General features: G+C 37.9%; 1 protein-coding gene across 9 annotated transcripts in view; it reads right to left on the bottom strand.

Annotated features, from left to right (window-relative positions):
* Window positions 1–17,833, bottom strand: part of Pias2 (protein inhibitor of activated STAT 2) — an 86,942-nt gene that overhangs the window by 18,529 nt on the left and 50,580 nt on the right. For all 9 annotated transcript variants that reach the window (XM_032885802.1, XM_032885799.1, XM_032885794.1 and 6 more), the window contains exons 6-11: window positions 16,891–17,025; window positions 14,427–14,532; window positions 13,599–13,672; window positions 10,283–10,443; window positions 9,531–9,664; window positions 7,552–7,723 (exon numbers count right to left, since the gene is read on the bottom strand). In XM_032885802.1, coding sequence (XP_032741693.1) covers window positions 7,552–7,723; window positions 9,531–9,664; window positions 10,283–10,443; window positions 13,599–13,672; window positions 14,427–14,532; window positions 16,891–17,025 — 782 coding nt within the window. The remainder of the gene's footprint in view (window positions 1–7,551; window positions 7,724–9,530; window positions 9,665–10,282; window positions 10,444–13,598; window positions 13,673–14,426; window positions 14,533–16,890; window positions 17,026–17,833) is intronic.

Raw genomic sequence — 17,833 nt, forward strand, 5'->3', positions numbered from 1 at the left:
TCAAAGAGGCCAACACTGAAGAAAACCAGTATGAGGATGAAGACAGCACAATTCCCTGGGCCAGGGATGTACCACAGTAGGTAGAGTGCCTGCCTGGCAGGTATGAAGTCTTGGCTTCAACCCCAACACCACACAAAACTAGACTTGGTGAAAAAGTCTGTAATCCTAGCACTAGTAGCATCTGAAAGGCAGAGACATCAGAAAAGTTCAAGGTCAACTCTTTTCCAAACAAACAAAGGAAAGGGGGAGGGGGTTGGCTGGGGGGGGGGGTCATGGAGAAGGGAAAAACTAGGAAGAGGAAACCACAACTTCCTTAGAAACTCCAAGAGCCATGGAGCCAAGGCAGAACTAGGAAGGTAAACATGGCATGAAGATATCACTGCCACGCCTGAAGCACACTTCATCATGCCTGCACGGAATTCTTCAGTCTAAATTTAACAAACATTTCTATAATCTTGATTTAATGTCAAATCTTAAGTAATCAGAATCCAGTTAGACTCTAGAATCGTTCTAAACTTAGCTGTGTCACTCGTTCTATGAAGACACTAAGACTGCCTGGCTGTTGCTCACAGCATTTGTGAGACGTAAGACCCTGGAAAGGCGGAAACCAAGCTGTCTGCAGTACACGCTGCCTGCACTGCCCACTAACGCAAGGCCAGAGCGTAAGTATTAAAGTCGACTAAGGTCGGAGGATAGGAAATACACAAACCTGGTGTGCTGGTTAGTGTTTGTCCACATGACACAAACTAGGGTGACTTGGGGAGAGAGAAGCTCACCTAAGCTTCCATCACACTGTCCAGTGGGCCATTTTCTTCACTAGTGATTGCTATGGGATGGACAGGCCCACTGTGGGTAACGCCTTCCCTGGGTGATCCTGGTTTCTACAAAAGCTGCTGCTCGTGGCTTATACCATGGACCTCATGCAGGAAGCACTGCTTCTCTGTGGATGGATGCTGCTCTGCTTCAGTTCCTACCTTCTCTGTTCTGATTTTCTACAGTGGACTGTACTAGAGAACTGCAAGCTGAAACAAACCCTTGTCTTCCCAAGATACTTTTAATCATGGTGTTTTGTTACCAGGTACCATGTTATTGCAGTGATAGACCAGACCAGGCTGCATGAGACATCTGGGCTGGAAAATCCATTGCTGAGAAATTACAGTGGTTAGGAACACACCAACACAACCAAGGAACACAAATCTGGGAGTTATTTTCTCAGAATCAGCTCTTGTCCAGGGGGTTGAGACTACATCTCATGCTTGCAGTTGAACTTCCTAACCTATCCAGGAGGCAAAAAGGTGCCACTGAGAGCCGTCTGGCACCACGTAGCATGGGTAGCCAGGCTGTTGAAGGCACAGCACAATTGCAATGGAAAAGCCCAGCAGATGCTGGTACCAAGCAATAACGGTCAAGAACAGCCTGGATATGGAGCAGGGAGGTCTGAGTTTATGAAACAAGTTGTGTGTGCTGTAGAGGACAGAGCTGGAAAAGTGAAAGCCTTTAGCACCTTATCATGAATCTCAGATGTTTGACACTGAGACTGGCTTGTTTTGATTTGAATGTAACTATGCCCTAGTTATTCCCTAGGGTACATCTCTACAGTAACACCTAATTAATGTATACCTATTCCATTTCTCTGGTGCCAAAAAAAAAGACTGAGTTAAAATTTACAAAAATACGAAAGCCTGATGGGCACCCCTATTAGTAAATCATTACAATCTCATTAAAGATGGTGTGGAGAGCTTTTGAGGCCGCTAGGCAGGAATTTGATATTGGGCCAGGACAAGGAAGTTAGCTCAGGCAGGAATCTGATTTGAGGCTAGAATAAAGAAGTAGGCTTCAGGCAAGAATCTGACTTTGAGCCAGGACAGGGAAGTTGGCTCAGGTATCTTGGTCATCCTGATGAGCCCTAGAAACAGTGATCACAGGACTTTGTTTATTGCCTTGCTTGTTCCTTAACCCAGAACTGGCCTTATTACTTGCATGTAATTTAAATGGCGTAAAAGCAGACTAGGGGAAAATAAACCCACCTCAGCCTCAGAACAGGCTGGGGTCATGCTACAATGTTGTCTAACTGTCTTTTTTCTTTTTAATCCTTGCTCCTGCACTGGAGAACCTGTTGACTGACTGAGCTGGCTTGGTCAAGACAGTTAATGTAAAGAATTCAGTGCTGATTAATTCCTATTGCTTGACTTCTGCAACTATCATTACAAATCCAACTTGTTAGCTAGGCAGGATAGACAGGCCTGTAGTCCCAAGAGTAAAAAGTCATCCTTGGCTAGCGATATATCAAACAAATATATCAATATTTGAAATAAAACTGTGTACTATGTCCTGGAGAGATGGCTCAGTGGTTAAGAGCACTGGCTGCTCTCCCAGAGGTCCCGAGTTCAATTCCCAGCAACCACATGGTGGCTCACAACCATCTGTAATGAGATCTGATGCCCTCTTCTGGTGTATCTGAAGACAGTGACAGTGTACTTGCATACATGAAATGAATAAATAAATCTTTATTTAAAAAAAAAAGACTATACTACATGAGACTCTGTATCAAAATACAAAAACAAAACCCAGGAGCAACATGTATTTATAGACATACATTAGAAATAAAAATGGGTATGTCACCTTCAAGGAATAGATGCTAAAATTTAATAAAATTAATTTTTAACATTTAAAATGTGTTAATTCCTCATAGCATTCATATACACATACAAGTATATGTACATATTAAGCAAATGTGCTTGTTCTAAATTTTCGTAAGTTTATATTATGATATAAAAGTAAACTGCCAGAATGCTGCTATAGAGCAAGCACTAGAATTTTAGGTCATGTTTTATACCAGAGATAATAGAAATCATACGTGGTCTAGATCTAGGTTGTCTGAAAATGAGTCATCAACAACCACAGAGCAGCCAGCCATTAGGCTCTTAAGAGCTGAGAAGGAGCCAATAGAAAGTTAGTTTAAAAGTTCTCTACATGCTTATATGGTGTAAGTTTCTTCAGACAGGACTTATAAAGCTGCACTAAAGGGCTCTGGTCAGATTACTAGCAAAATGGTGACAGTAATTCTCTCTAAGTGAGAAGTGCTTCACTTGCTTCTTGGTTCTCTGAAAAAGTATTTATAATTTTTACTAAACTAAGATATACCTCTTAAAACTGAATGGCTCATAGAATTCTTGTTGTCTAAGTTACAGGACATTTTCTGATTTCTCATTCTTTATTCTTATTTGCTTATGCTCCCTAAAAACAACAGTTAAAAATCTAAAACTTCCAGACATTGTGATATAAGTAAAATAAATGATGAGAAAGAAAGCACTAAAAGCAGAAGAGCTGGCAGGGAACAAGGTGTCAACCCAGCAGAAGCTGACACCATGGCATTCTGACAGATGGCATCTACTCTGACTTAACAGAAAAAGACTTAAAAATGTTAAGGGATTACTTCAAGTGTTTGAGTGTGCTGCTTGCATTTACATATACCGCACACCTGCTGGTGCCCACGGGGGCCAGAAGAGGCCATCACGATAGCTGGAAGTGGAGCTGTGGACAGTGTGAGAACAGAACCCAGGTCCTCTGTACAGCAATAAGGGACTCTAAACCACTAAGCCATTTCCTCCAGCTCTAAGAAAATGAGATTTTTAACACAAAACATCAAACAGTGGTCAGTAAGTTTTCCCATTTATCTTTCTTCTATTGGTCCAAACTTTATTAAATGTCATACAAAGAAGAAAAAAATTGAGCCAGTTAATATTTTAAGAATCAGAATAGGGTTGGGGATTTAGCTCAGTGGTAGAGCGCTTGCCTAGGAAGCGCAAGGCCCTGGGTTCGGTCCCCAGCTCCGAAAAAAAAAAAAAAAAGAATCAGAATAATTGTGACTGTCCCTTTCCTTGGCTTAATTAATACCATCAGTTCTGACACCCAATCATCCATCACACTCTAAGCTCCACTACTCACTTTCCTGCTTGTTCCTTTGGACTGTACCACAGGCATTCCGCAATCATAAGCACTGGCTAAAATATTACGTACACATACCCTCAATGGGACAAAAGTGATATGGTATGAATGCAAGACACCATGCTTCTGATGTAGTCTAATTCAAACTAGTTTTAAGCAGTGAGCCCATTACCATTTAGTAAATTCAGACGTTTAAAAGACATTAAAATTTCTGACAGAAGACATTTATTGAATACTTTCAAAGCATCAGTTAGGATAACTAGATAATTGTCCTTATGGCAAAATCATTTTATCAATGTAGTTTCCAATACTAAAGAACTTGCAGAATGAAGTCTACTTAGCTGTACTGAATGTCACTTTATTAATAACTGCTAACCTAAAATTGATCTTCAGATTCCCATCTATATCTCTATAATATTCATTTTGTTTGTTGTGCAAATGTGATTCAGGTATGAAAGATTATTTCAACTTTATGGAAACAGCCAAGTGCTAAAATTTATGAAGGCTTTCAGAATAAAAACCTTCAAGTATTCTTGATATCATTACAATTTCCACCTTATACTTAGCAGTGTTAAGTGTTTTCTTTTCAATCTAGATGAAGTTTTAATATCGATCTTCTTGGTATGTAACTAAAGTATAAACTCTTTAGCCTTCTGCATGCTACAGTCATTCTGAACTTTTGTCACATAATCTATGTGCTACTCCTCCCCTTTTATCTCAAACTCATGGATGGGTTAACAGAGAGTGAAGGACACACATAGACTTTGTAGTATGACAGACTCTAAGACTGTATACAGTTACTTCAGTTGGAGTCAGCATCACTATGTAATTCTCAGCCACACAGGAAATGAAATGAAATGAAATGAAAGTTGAGACCTGCGACTCAATTTTCCTCATGTTCTAAAACGGTTCCTGGAACTATGGGTAATGTCCCCAATGGATTAACAGAAAAAGGTTCTGAGTAACAACTGAAATTTAATTTGTGATTGAACGCGTAATAAATTCAAGGTGTTTCTGGCAACACTAACCCACAACACTGCATCTGGTGACTTCATTTAAACCTTAGATCTTAACAGACTGTGCACATCTTGCAATGCACATGTAGTTACACTATGCTAACTGATGCCACCTTAAATACCTTGGCTCAAATTCATCCCTATTGTGACCTGCCATGTATGTTTCTACTGTACATATGTACTAGGAATAAAGTATTTAATTAAATCACTATTATATAGTATTTAATTATAGCACTATTCTTCAGTATGTAAGTATCAAATTAAAATATCTTTGAGTAGTACTGCATTACAATGTTTGGCTTCAAATATTTCTTTTAGAGTTGTTCATTTTAGGTTGTTCATTTAAAAAAAAAATCAATAAATGAGTAAGATTAGGGAAAAATTCCCTACAATTTCTGGTATTCTTTAACATACTTATATAATTTTGTACTACATATTTATGTAAATGGGTATTTTAGCACTAATATGTTCTATATCCAGCAACATCAAACTTTTATCCAAATTTAGTGTGTGAGTGTGTGAGTGTGTGTGTGTGTGTGTGTGTGTGTGTGTGTGTGGTGTGGGTGTATGGAGGCAGAAGTGGTCATCAGGGCATGTTCTCAATCACCGTCTATCTTAATTTTTAAGACAGGCTCTATCACTGAACCTGGAGCTCACTGCTTCCTTCCGCTAGACTAGATGGTACCAAGCCTCTGCGATCTGCCTGTCTACTCCTCCAGAATCACCACTGGGGTCACAGATGCACAGGTCAGACTTTTATATGGGTGGTGAGGGCCTAAATTCAGATGCCACACCCTCTTGTAGGGAAATCACTTTACTCACTGAGCCATCTCCTTAGACATCCACTTAATCCTTTTATGTGAAATAGGCACAACTATTTCATTAGAATGCAGTATTTCCACTTTTAATAAGTAAAGCTGTCTGGTGTAATAAAACACTGCTTCTAAAAGCTTATGATTTGTTATCAGTAAATGTCCAATTTGTATACTTAGTTCATATTCCTGGGATCACACAAAAATTTCTCAGACAAAAACTGATTAGAAAAGGTTTGAAACTCTCTATTTATTATATGTTGTAATTCTAAAACATATAATTATATTTAAAATTATAAAGTAAAAATGTAGAATCTTGATTCTAGACTTCATAAGCACTTCAAAATTGTATATTCATTTGTTTATCATTTCACTTTCAGAAGTATTAAACGAACTGCCCCAAAACAACAATAATCAGCATATAGGGAAAAAACATAAAGTACTTTTCTCACTTTCTGGCATAATAATAATAAAAAATTATTCTAATAAAATAGGTGACAGAAAATTTAACTCCATACTCATACTGTGATAGATAAATCACATATGGAATAAAAGTACTTTATTTTAGTTGTTGTTGTCTAACAGGAGCCTAAGGCTGGTCGTTGGCTCATGGCGATGGACTTGTGTCAGTCACTGAAGCACTGATATCACAGGTTTTAGCTACCACACCTGGCTTAGAAGAGTAAATGCCTTAATAGTTCAGAAAGAAGCTCAAAAGTTTTAAGTCTATTAAAACTCATTTCAAAGTACCTATAAAGAATTATAAAAAGGAATCTAAAGTATACTCAATATAATTCACTTATATACAATGTCCAGAACAGTCAAATTCAGAGACGTAATAAAAAGCTATGCTGACTACATCTAGGAGATGCAGGATAACAAACAAGTGATTATGTGCGTTTTTTCACGTTGAAAATATGCTAATACTGACTTGGAATGGTGAACAAATAACTTCATGATATATACCTGAAATGGGCAATTTGTATTATTAAAAAAGAATGTCTACTGGGTTCGGTCCCCAGCTCCGAAAAAAAGAAAAAAAAAAAAGAATGTCTAAGAAAATACTAAATAGACTGAGGACAGAGATGAGACTAGCACATACAGCTCTGAGAAAGTAACACGGTCTGTCACAACAATTCATGGGTGTCAAGATCTCTCTGCGAAAAGGATCTGTCCAATCTGTCTTGTTGTAAAGGTCCAAAGCATCCCTGTATAAGTCATAGAAAGTACATGGTACTTTCTACTTTGCCCATATTTTGCTCTGTAAAGTAGAAAGGAAAGAAGACAGATTTTCATTAAGGAACTATCTATCACGTTCCTGGCATGGTGGCCAAGTTCTTCTATAATAATCTCATCAAAACTTAGCAGTGATCCTATGAAGCAGGCAGTATTTTACCTCATCTTAAAATACAAAAAGTGGTTCAAAGTCAAGGATTATAACCCAAATCACCTAACAAGTACACAAAAGTGCCAGAGATGACCTGTCCTCAGAAGCCTCCGATGTCTCCATTCCACTACATCAACTGCAGTACACTGGACTGAGGTTCAAGAATGTAACATAGGTAAAAATACTTAAACTCCCACTTCCCGAACAGGTTGAATATTTTCAGCAAAATTTGATCTGTAAATAATGTGCTGACTTGAAAATACTTCAACTGTACCAAAGCAAAGGAAAAATGCTTTCTATAGTTACTTCTCAGACAGATATTTCAAAACCATGCCAAGAACAACGTGTTCTAAGTGCAATAACAGTAGTGAACTATAAATGGACAAACCCTTTGGTTGGACTGCTTTGTGTTTCTGACATAAAGATGCATTTCCTTTTGGCAGGAGGGTCTTCCTCTTCATCAGAAGAGCTCTCTATTGTTAGATCAATAACATCAATCTTCTTCTTGCTTGCATCACTGGCTACAGTCACTGAACAAGGTTTACTAAAGACACTTGAACCTGGATGCAGATTAAAAAAAAAGATAAGAAGATATAACAAAAACTAGCTATAGAAGTCTTAAATGTCTGTGTATATACCTAATAATACACAGCTAAGAAAATCATTTTTCTCTAGCAGGGACAAAGTCCAAGTCCCTAACCTGTCTGCTCAACATTAAGTGAGGACTGCCAGGACTATTCCTGACAGAGGTCAGAAGTCTCCTTCACAGCACGTTCTCTCCCGTGCTATCAGTGGGTTTGTTCAGAACCTGGGGCTACTCATGCTGTCTTTCTAAGTTTGCAATCATTATACAGACAGAACATGAGGGTTAGGCAACTGGTCTTATGCCATGGGACAACAGTATAGAATGTGACCAGCTCTGCATTGTCATCATACACATGTGGCAGTATTAAGTCAGAGACATCTATTCTCAAGAGGATGTGGTTTCGGTATAAAAATATACAGCACCACTGAGTTAGAATCAGACATTTCAACTGCAGTGATCATATAAAAGCCCCAAACTGGTAAACTAAGTTATTATCATGAATCATCGTTAGTCATCACTCATTCTGTTTATATAAGCAACGCATTTACCATATTATGTGATATTACTCTCTATAATCTATCAAAAATGAATGCTATTTCATTGGGGAAAAAATCATCAAACATTAATCAATAAAACCATACCTGCCCACACTTTTTACACTAATGTGGGCAACCCTGGCAATGTGACCCCCAAGAGTTCTGTGACGATCACAAAAGAATAAGTAACATTCTGGAAAGTCTTTATTTACCCTTCTTACTCAGAAAATCTGTTATTGCTTTTTTGAAATTCAACAGAGCCAGAAGCAAGTCTAATGAAAGGAGTCCAGAGGTTGCATGTGCACATGGATTCCTGCTTACCAGACTCCTTTAGCATGTCCCTAAGAGTAGATAAGAGCGAGGAGCCAAAAGCAAATACACACACTGGGAAACTAAAGCTACAGAATCCCTCCACCAACAAATGGAAGAATCCGCTCAGTAACAGCTAATTCATGACCAGCCTCCACACGTATTAATAAATGATATATACAGTCTCTCCAACCACACTGGGTTGTATAAAGATATACAAAACAATTACTACTCTTTCTGTTTCTCAAGTGTGTTTACATAGTACACATACATGCATATATGTCTGCACAGATGTGGGCATGCTTGTGAAGGACAGGTTAGTAGCAAGCATCGTTCTCAACTGCTCAACACTTAAAGGTCTCACTGAACCGACTTCATTACTTAAGTCTAGTTTAGTGGTTCTCAACCTTCTTACTGCTGGGACACTTTTAATTCAATTCTTCATGTTATGGTAACCCGCAAACATAAAATTACTTTTGTTGCTATTTCCTAACTAAAATTTTACTATGATTTGTACTGTATGTATCTGTGTTTCCCAATGGTCTTAGCCAACCACTGTGAAAAGGTCATTCCACACTCAAGGGGGTCAGCACCCACAGGTAGAGAACACTGTGCCCCCTGGGATCCCTGTCTGCCTCTAGAGCACCAAGATGACACAAAGGCCACCCAGGGCCCCAGCCTTTACGGGTAACTCAGGATCTGAGCTCCAGGCTATCTTCATGCTATCTATATTTATTTACTTACTCGTTTTGTACATGAAACACCATTTAAAAGTTTGAAGGATGGTATAGATTTGCACATTCCTTAAGAAAACGAGGAAGGAGAGATGGCCTAAAGTTAGCAAACTAAATTCTGAATATGCTCCTGGTGGTTAAGTTAAGAGTTTGTACTTCATAATGTGCACTTCTCTGAGTGCTCCTGACATTCAGTACATACTTTCTACTTTTGTACAGGGCTGGCTGGTTACTTTCATAGCTTCTTTCTTAGGTCTCATGGGACACCAGGAACCATCTTCCTGGAATTTGATCTCATCCACATCAGAACAGTCATTGAGAATTTCCATAAAAAGCCTGTAAAGTACATAAATGTCAAAGATGAAACAAGAAAGCAGTATACACCCAAGAAAAGGCAACGGTGCTAGACGTAAGACCATTGGAACCTCAATGATTAAATCTTTTAAGACTAAATAATTCCTTTAAAGAGATGGATGGGAGGGTGGGGGATGAGCACAAAGGACAGATATAGAAATCAGGGGCCACCGCTGCACACGTGCATACTCAGGCACACATATACATCCCTAATTAAAAATAAAATCTTCACTAAACAGAAGACCTAACTTATTTAATCAGTTCATACAATCATCCCATTCTAAATAAACAATGTAACAAGTCACACTGAGAACACACTGAGCCAGAATAACCTACACATAAACTACGGCTTTAAACTTAGCACCTATGTAATATGACCGCACTTACAATGTACACATAAGGGGTGTGTGTGTGTGTGTGTGTGTGTGTGTGTGTGTGTGTGTGTGTATAAAACTAGACTTAAACTCAGATCTACCTGCCTCTGTCTCCTGCGTGATGACTTAAAAAACGGTGGCCCACCTCATATCAGCAGGTGGTCTGTTAGTTTTCCTCCACTTATTCTATTTCTTTGTCTAACTACTTGCCCACGGTTACACTTACCCATCTAGTATCAGACTCTCATAGGCAGCCTTTTTGTCACAAACAGGACAAATCCAGGTGGGCTTCTTCTCATTCATCTGAAGATACAGGGCAGCATCAAAGCACTGCAGATGTGTACACGTCACTGCGCGGCACGGGATTGTCAGCCTCATTTTTCCTAACTGCAGAACAGAGAATAGAACAGGAAATGAGTTCAAATAGGACAAGATAGCCTACAGGAGAACAGAGACACTCATTAGAGTCTTAACAAGTCAAACAAGATGTTCAAAATAAAAAGCTTCAGCCTAAAAAAAAAAGAAAAGTTTCAGCCTAAATTTACTCTCATGAAGACTGTTTATCTTTTTAGTTATGGGTGGTTTCAAGAGTTTTGAAACATCGTTTCACTTCAGTAATGTCTAAGTCCAAAGGCAGATACACACACACACACACACACACACACACACATTTAAAAAGTAAATGTTTTAAAAGCTACTATGATACAAAGACATCATGGTTTATCACTGATAACAGGTAATTACATTACTTCCAATCTTGCAACATTACAATGTTATTAAATAAGTACCTCAAAATGAAATTTTGGAGAAGTCAAAGGGAAATATTTATGGTCTTTGAACACTGATAAACTCCCTTAACCAGAGAAGTCTATTGATCTGTAATTTGTGTACTTAATGTGCTAATGTTCTTTATTCCAACTCCACCATTATCCCCGCAGTTAATGAATGTTTGCTTTTTCCCAATCTGGTTGGTGAGAAATATTTCAAGGCAGTTCTTAACTACATTTCTTTCATTTTCAGAGAAACTTGAAACTCTGTTCTTCTACTCTATAGTTAATTTGTGTCTCTACGAACTCTCTACACATACCCTTAATCATTTTTCAGTCACTAAACTTATTTATAAGAGTTCTTTATATTAAAAAAAGAGCCTTGTATGGGATATAAACTTAAAATATTCATGAAAACGTTTTATTATATAATCAAATCTGTCAAATTCTAGTATGTTTTTATATAGTTATATTTATATTGTTATGCATAATTATTAAAGAAGAGACCTACTGACACCCATACCCGCATTAGGCCAGGTCATTTCTTTTCATAATTCTTTTTTTTTTTTTAAAGATTTATTTAATGTATATAAGCACACTGTAGCTGTCTTCAGACACACCAGAAGAGGGCATCAGATTTCATTACAGATGGTTGTGAGCCACCATGGTTGCTGGGATTTGAACTCAGGACCTCTGAAGAGCAGTCAGTGCTCTTAACCACTGAGCCATTTCTCCAGCCCTCTTTTCATAATTCTTAAAACCTCCCTGTGTATGTCACTTATAGGAAATATTGCTATTTATATCAACAATGGCAGTATCAGTGTCTAATCCTGGGACCCACCACCACCACCACCAATGCTAGCTAGCTCAATACCAGCTTATAGACTGTCCTCAGTGTTCATGGGCTAAAAAGGGGGCAAAGATAAAACAAGGGATGCAGAAAGGGTTCTTAAAAGTTAGTGACCAGGGTTGGGGATTTAGCTCAGTGGTAGAGCGCTTGCCTAGCAAGTGCAAGGCCCTGGGTTTGGTCCCCAGCTCCGAAAAAAAGAAAAAAAAAAGTTAGTGGCCATTTACAAAATTTAACTCCAAATCAACAGAAAATGCAATGTGTATCTTTAAGCATTTCTGTATTTTTCCTTCATTGAAGGATCCTATATTCTAAGATTTAAACCATACTGACATAGTAATATTCAATTCAGGAATTTTACATCAGGATAAATGAGTTTGCTCCTTTACACTATAAGTGTGTGGAAACAAGCCATTAAAATAAGTTGAATAACTTACACTAACTCACTCAACAAAATGTCTACAGAAAGTAAAATAAGAAAAAGTATAACTACTAATATATTAAGATACTTGAGGGTAAGCAAACAACATGTAGTGCAGAGGTTGAAACCAACCAACCCTGTTGTGGTGGTGGTACACATGTGAACAGTGCTGGGACTCAGGGGGCAGGCACATCCCTAGGCTCACGGACCAGACAGACTAGCCTAAGAGGCAAGCTCCAAGCACACACAAAAAATTAATGATGTTTTGGGGGAAAAAAAGCTGCATAAAGGTAACTAAATAAAGGCCACACAGTGTACTTATATATAATAAATAAATAAAATAAAATAGCTAAACAGCAGGTCTACTAAAGCTCGGTGTATCGGTATTTTAACCCAATCTGGCAACAACTGTTGGAAACAAAATTATCAGAAGAAAAGTTTTATTCCTGTTCTACTAGTGGCCCTGTGATTAGGGTTATACAACCTCAGTTACTTAATTTGCAAAATAAAAACTATGCCTCACTCAGGGTTTGTTGAAACATTTACACATTATGGAAACTCAAAAATATTTTCTTTCCCAACCCTCCCCCCACCACACACACACACACACCTGATATTACTTTCTCTCAATTTAAAAAAAAAAAAAAAAACCACATTTTATATTGGTGGCAATCATCAAATGTCATCCAAAGCTACATTAGGAATTCATGATTCATAGCTTTCCTCATAAAGTTCCTTTCTTCCAGGAACCTAACGTAAAGAAGCTTCCACCCACTGTCCCTGACATCCCTCCACACCTGTCACTAGGCAGAGTCTGCCACTTTTTCATGGGTTGTGTTCTCTAACTAGATTGTCTGCTTTCTCTCAGTTAGCTCAGTGCCAACCACACATCGCACAGAAGGATATCAGATCTGGGAATGATTTCTCTCCCATGTCTCTACGTAAGAATATATGAGATAAAAATTTTGTGTAATTTAAAAGTATACTGCAGAGACAGCCCATACATCATAACTCACTAGGCCAAACCATCAATTAGCATTCATCTGAGGCTTCAGTAATGTCACTGCTATGTACAGTATCACATGCGCTCTGATAAAGCCTCTTAACTGCATTACTTCACAGCATCGGTTACCACAGTTTTCTGACCCTAAGGCTTTCTGCTCTTCTGTAACAACTCTGTGCATTCTTTCTTCAGAATAATTAAATACACAAAAAAACAAGGAGGGTGCAGTGGTGCTGGCCTTTAATTCCAGCACTGAGGAGTCAGACGCAGGAAGATCTCTGTGAGCTCGAGGCCAAGCTGTCTACAAAGGGAAATCCAGGACAGCCAGAGCTGTTACACAGGGAAACCCCTTAACACTTACTCATGAAGATGTCTGAATGGAAGAGACAGAGGTTTAGAATTCCGTCACAATACTCTTCCACTCACCCCCACCCTTACTCTTACAAGACACTTAGTCACTTACGAGAAGCAAAACTGGCTTGAGTGTTTTGTCACTTTACTTACAGGGCACATCAAGGACACGCGAAGACTAGTTGTAGCAATTTCACTATCAGGATCTGCAGTAAGTTTTTCTTTAACTTTAAAAAGAACAAAATGGTATTAATAAACTTTAAAGTTAACAGTAATATTAGAGCAGAATTACAGAAAACAGTTTAAAAGTTCCTACCCTCCTTTGAATAGGCAAAGAAGCACAAAATGTTAAACATTAATGTAATAAACCACATTCCCATTATTAAAGAATTATCAACAAACTCTATATCATATATTTAATGGATTTTTTAAGATTTCTTTTTAACACTAAAGCCACTGAAAAAGAAAAATTAAAAACAAAAGTTTGTTTTGGAATTTAACACAACAGCTGGGAGAAGAAGATGGAGTGGAGCGAGGCCTTGAGCTCTAATATGTTACTTCTTACTCTCCTTATGTTTTACTGGGCTGACCTGGTTGTTTCCAACGATATTAAATGTATAAACAGAAAAGATACATTCTTTATTTCCTCTAACAACTGAAAACAATGTGGCAAAGATTTCTTCCACTGGGTAACAAATATGTCATGTGCCCCAGCTATTTATAGTTACATAATTATGAATATTACATAACAGCAATGCATATCAGTAAAATGTTAATAACATTGTAATATATACATTATAAAATATGTTAAACTATACATAACTATTATATGTATATGTGTATATATGTACCCATATATGCATGTATGTGGTAAACATATATATAAGTAAAAGTGATTAAAATTATCGTATATTGCTACATATCAAAGCATTTCCCTCCACCAAAGTGTGTCATATGCTTAGTCTTACAAACATTACTTACTGAGTGCTCTGGAATGATCAGGATTTCTAATACCTTTCATTTTTAATCTCTGTAATAACATGGCTGATGTAAGCTGTCGTACAAGATACACAGACATGGAGTAATTCTACAAAGAAAGAAAAGCCATTATAAAGACCACATAATGGGGTTTTGGTTGGTTGGTTTATTTACTTACAGAAAATATAAAGGGAAGAAACCTAGGCTCTGAAAGTAACACTCAAACAACTTCCAAAGGAGTGCTGGCAACTGGGACAGAAACATCAACTAAGCATTTGAGTAAGAAAATGGTTTTCTCAATATGAAATCATTTTCAACCACTTGTTATTTTAAAACATCCATTTGTATGGTAAATAAATAGTGGGGACAAGTGCTTTTGTGGATTATATTTTTTAATTTAGTCAAGAGAGTAGCTTGGGAGTCACTGTGAGAATAGTCCCTGGTTTTAGTTACTCATGTAACAACGCTTGCTTTCCTAGTTTCATGTGGAAATGGTTCACACTGCACAAATGAAGTTCAAATGACTCTGCTCTAAAATTAACCCTTCAAGTTTAGAGTGTCAAACTTCTAATTCTTTCTGATGAGACTACATGTTACATGGCCTAGAGCAAATCACATCATAAAATAAAGCCTATACCAGCTTCTTTTTTCTAAAATAAGTCTAATAAAAATTAATTCCACTTCCTAAATGGAAGGACAACTAAAACACAAGAAACAAATTACAAAACTAAAGACCAAGGCCAGAGAGTGTCCATATCCAGACCCACACTCAGGTATTATAGAGGCCCTGCCGACCACTGACAGAGGCTGCTCGACCTCCTCCCTGCACACACTCACTCAACTCCACAATGGAGACCGCTCAGCAGCCACTGAATCAAACACTTCTAAATACTCTGACAGCCTTGTAAGTATCCAAATTCCAACAATACTGCCTAAATTTTAGGTCTGCTGATCAGACCTTATTACAAAAGAAAAAAGTATTTCTATTCTACAACACAACTAAGGTGCCTACAATGACCACAGCCATTCATTTAAAAATGTAAACCATCCCTGTGGCTAAAACAAAACAAATTCTAAAAACCCTACCATAAACATCTACCTCAATTTCAAACAGGATTATGTTTTACTTCCATGAAATAGGACTATGACAGTTGATATTCACAAATATTTCCATTTATTTACTGGATAAAAAAATGATTTCAATATAAACTTTCTGCTTCAGTCAATATCTTTTTTTTTTTCCTTTTGGTTCTTTTTTTCGGAGCTGGGGACCGAACCCAGGGCCTTGCACTTCCTAGGCAAGCGCTCTACCACTGAGCTAAATCCCTAACCCCTTCAGTCAATATCTTAACTGTTAGCTTTCATTTTGAGACCAAGCATCAGTAGAAAGTCCTGTTAATCGACCTGAAGATCTAAGAAAGCTATTCTGACTATCTTATGAGATGCCCTGGATCATATCTGAACCATGAGTTGTTTATTTAAAGGCAAAAACAGAATTTGTGTGTTTTTGGGTTTTTGGGGTTTTTTTTGTTTTTTTTGTTTTTTTTTTGGAGCTGAGGACCGAACCCAGGGCCTTGCCCTTGCTAGGCAAGAGCTCTACCACTGAGCTAAATCCCCAACCCTGAGTTTGTGTTTTTAAGGCTTCTGTTTCTTTTGTTATTTTAGACAGGCCTTGGTTGGTCTGGAATTTGCTTTGTCAATCAGGCTAGAGACCTACCTCCCTCTGCCTCTGAGTGATGGGAACAAGGGTGTGCACCACCACACCTGGCTATGAACAGGTTATTTTTTTTTTTTTTTTTTTGGTTCTTTTTTTTTCGAGCTGGGGACCGAACCCAGGGCCTTGCGCTTCCTAGGCAAGCGCCTACCACTGAGCTAAATCCCCAACCCCGAACAGGTTATTAATATATTATTTTTAATTACAACATGAATACAGTTAACCACTTCCCACAAAGACCAATAAAGCACTGTTTGATCGTCTTCATAAATACTTGAGGTTTTCAGTTTATAAAAATACTACCTAAAACACTAAAGTTAAAATTCGACCACTATTTGAAGAAATGTAAACATACACATTTTTTCACTGCAAAATAAAGACAAAATTCATGAAAGATTAAAAGTAATCTGCCATTAACATCACTGCATAGAAAACAGCTTTTTAGAAGTTATAGTTAGGAAACCAAAGGAAATAGTTTTGCAATATCTCTCACAGCTCGTGTGTCTAGAATTGGTCTCTAGGTGGCAGCACTGCTTTGTTGAGATACAGAGCAAGCAGTTGCTTGCCAGCATGCTCTCCATCACGATGGACTACATAGAGTCCTTGAACCTGGAACTGAAATTAGCTGTTCTTCATTAAAGTTGCTTCTGTCAGGTGTTTTCTCACAGCTTCACTGCACAAAGCTATCAGCCTAAGAAATGAAATCAACTCCCAATGCAGACACTTTCATACTATCCAAGAAAAAGTTCTTACCTTTCCAATTTCAGATGCCCAAGAAATAGAAATCTGATTTGGCACAGCTGAAGACAATCTGACTAAAGATGTAATATTCAGGGGGCGTCCAGGGCGCTTCTGCTCGATCCCATTTTTAGGTGGTGGTGCATAGCCCTATGATCATAAAGGTAAGTTTAAAGGCTCTGTAGGATTTAAACATTTTGCTCCCAGATGTAAACAGGATCTTGCCTAATTTTTGTTGCACTGTTATTTCCATTATCTCAGATATAAATACACCAGAAAAATAAAATTCTATTTATTCCACCACTTAAATTAATTAATGTTGACATCTTATATTAGCAATGAATCTTTTTACAGAAAACCAATCTCTAACGATAAACTGACAGCTCAGTCAAAGCTCATCTTTAGGAAGCCCCACTCAGAGCACATGCACAGGAATGAGTGGGAAGGAGTAGTGAGCAACTCTGTGGGAATTAAAGAGGGATTCACCAATGAACTTTAACGGGCTCATTAAAATCTTGTGAGTAGTTAAAAATGTTTTCTATTGCCGCATCTGAAAGAGAAACTATAATCACTAAAACCGGACTAAGGAACTGGAAAGATGGCCCAGCAGTTGGTGCTTGCTGCTCTCTTCCTGAGATTCCAAGTTGAATCCCACACAGGCAGCACTCCCGACCACCTGGAGCATCAGCTTTAAAGCACCAGGCTGCGTGCTCTGGACCATGCATGTAAACACACCAAAACACAAATGAAACGAAATGTTAAAAATAAAACTAAACAAAGCCGTAAGCTTTCAAGAGGCAGATACAACTCTGAGAACCAGGTCGGCTAGGATATATAGTATATCTCTGTCTCAAAACAAACCAAACAACAAAAACAAAAACAAACCAAAAAACTTCAAGTTAATAAGTTCTTTAAAAGACATTATTTCAGTAGGTATTAAATTGGCTTGACTCTGCTT

This window comes from Rattus rattus, chromosome 15 (assembly GCF_011064425.1).
Source record: "Rattus rattus isolate New Zealand chromosome 15, Rrattus_CSIRO_v1, whole genome shotgun sequence".
Taxonomy (NCBI): domain Eukaryota; kingdom Metazoa; phylum Chordata; class Mammalia; order Rodentia; family Muridae; genus Rattus; species Rattus rattus.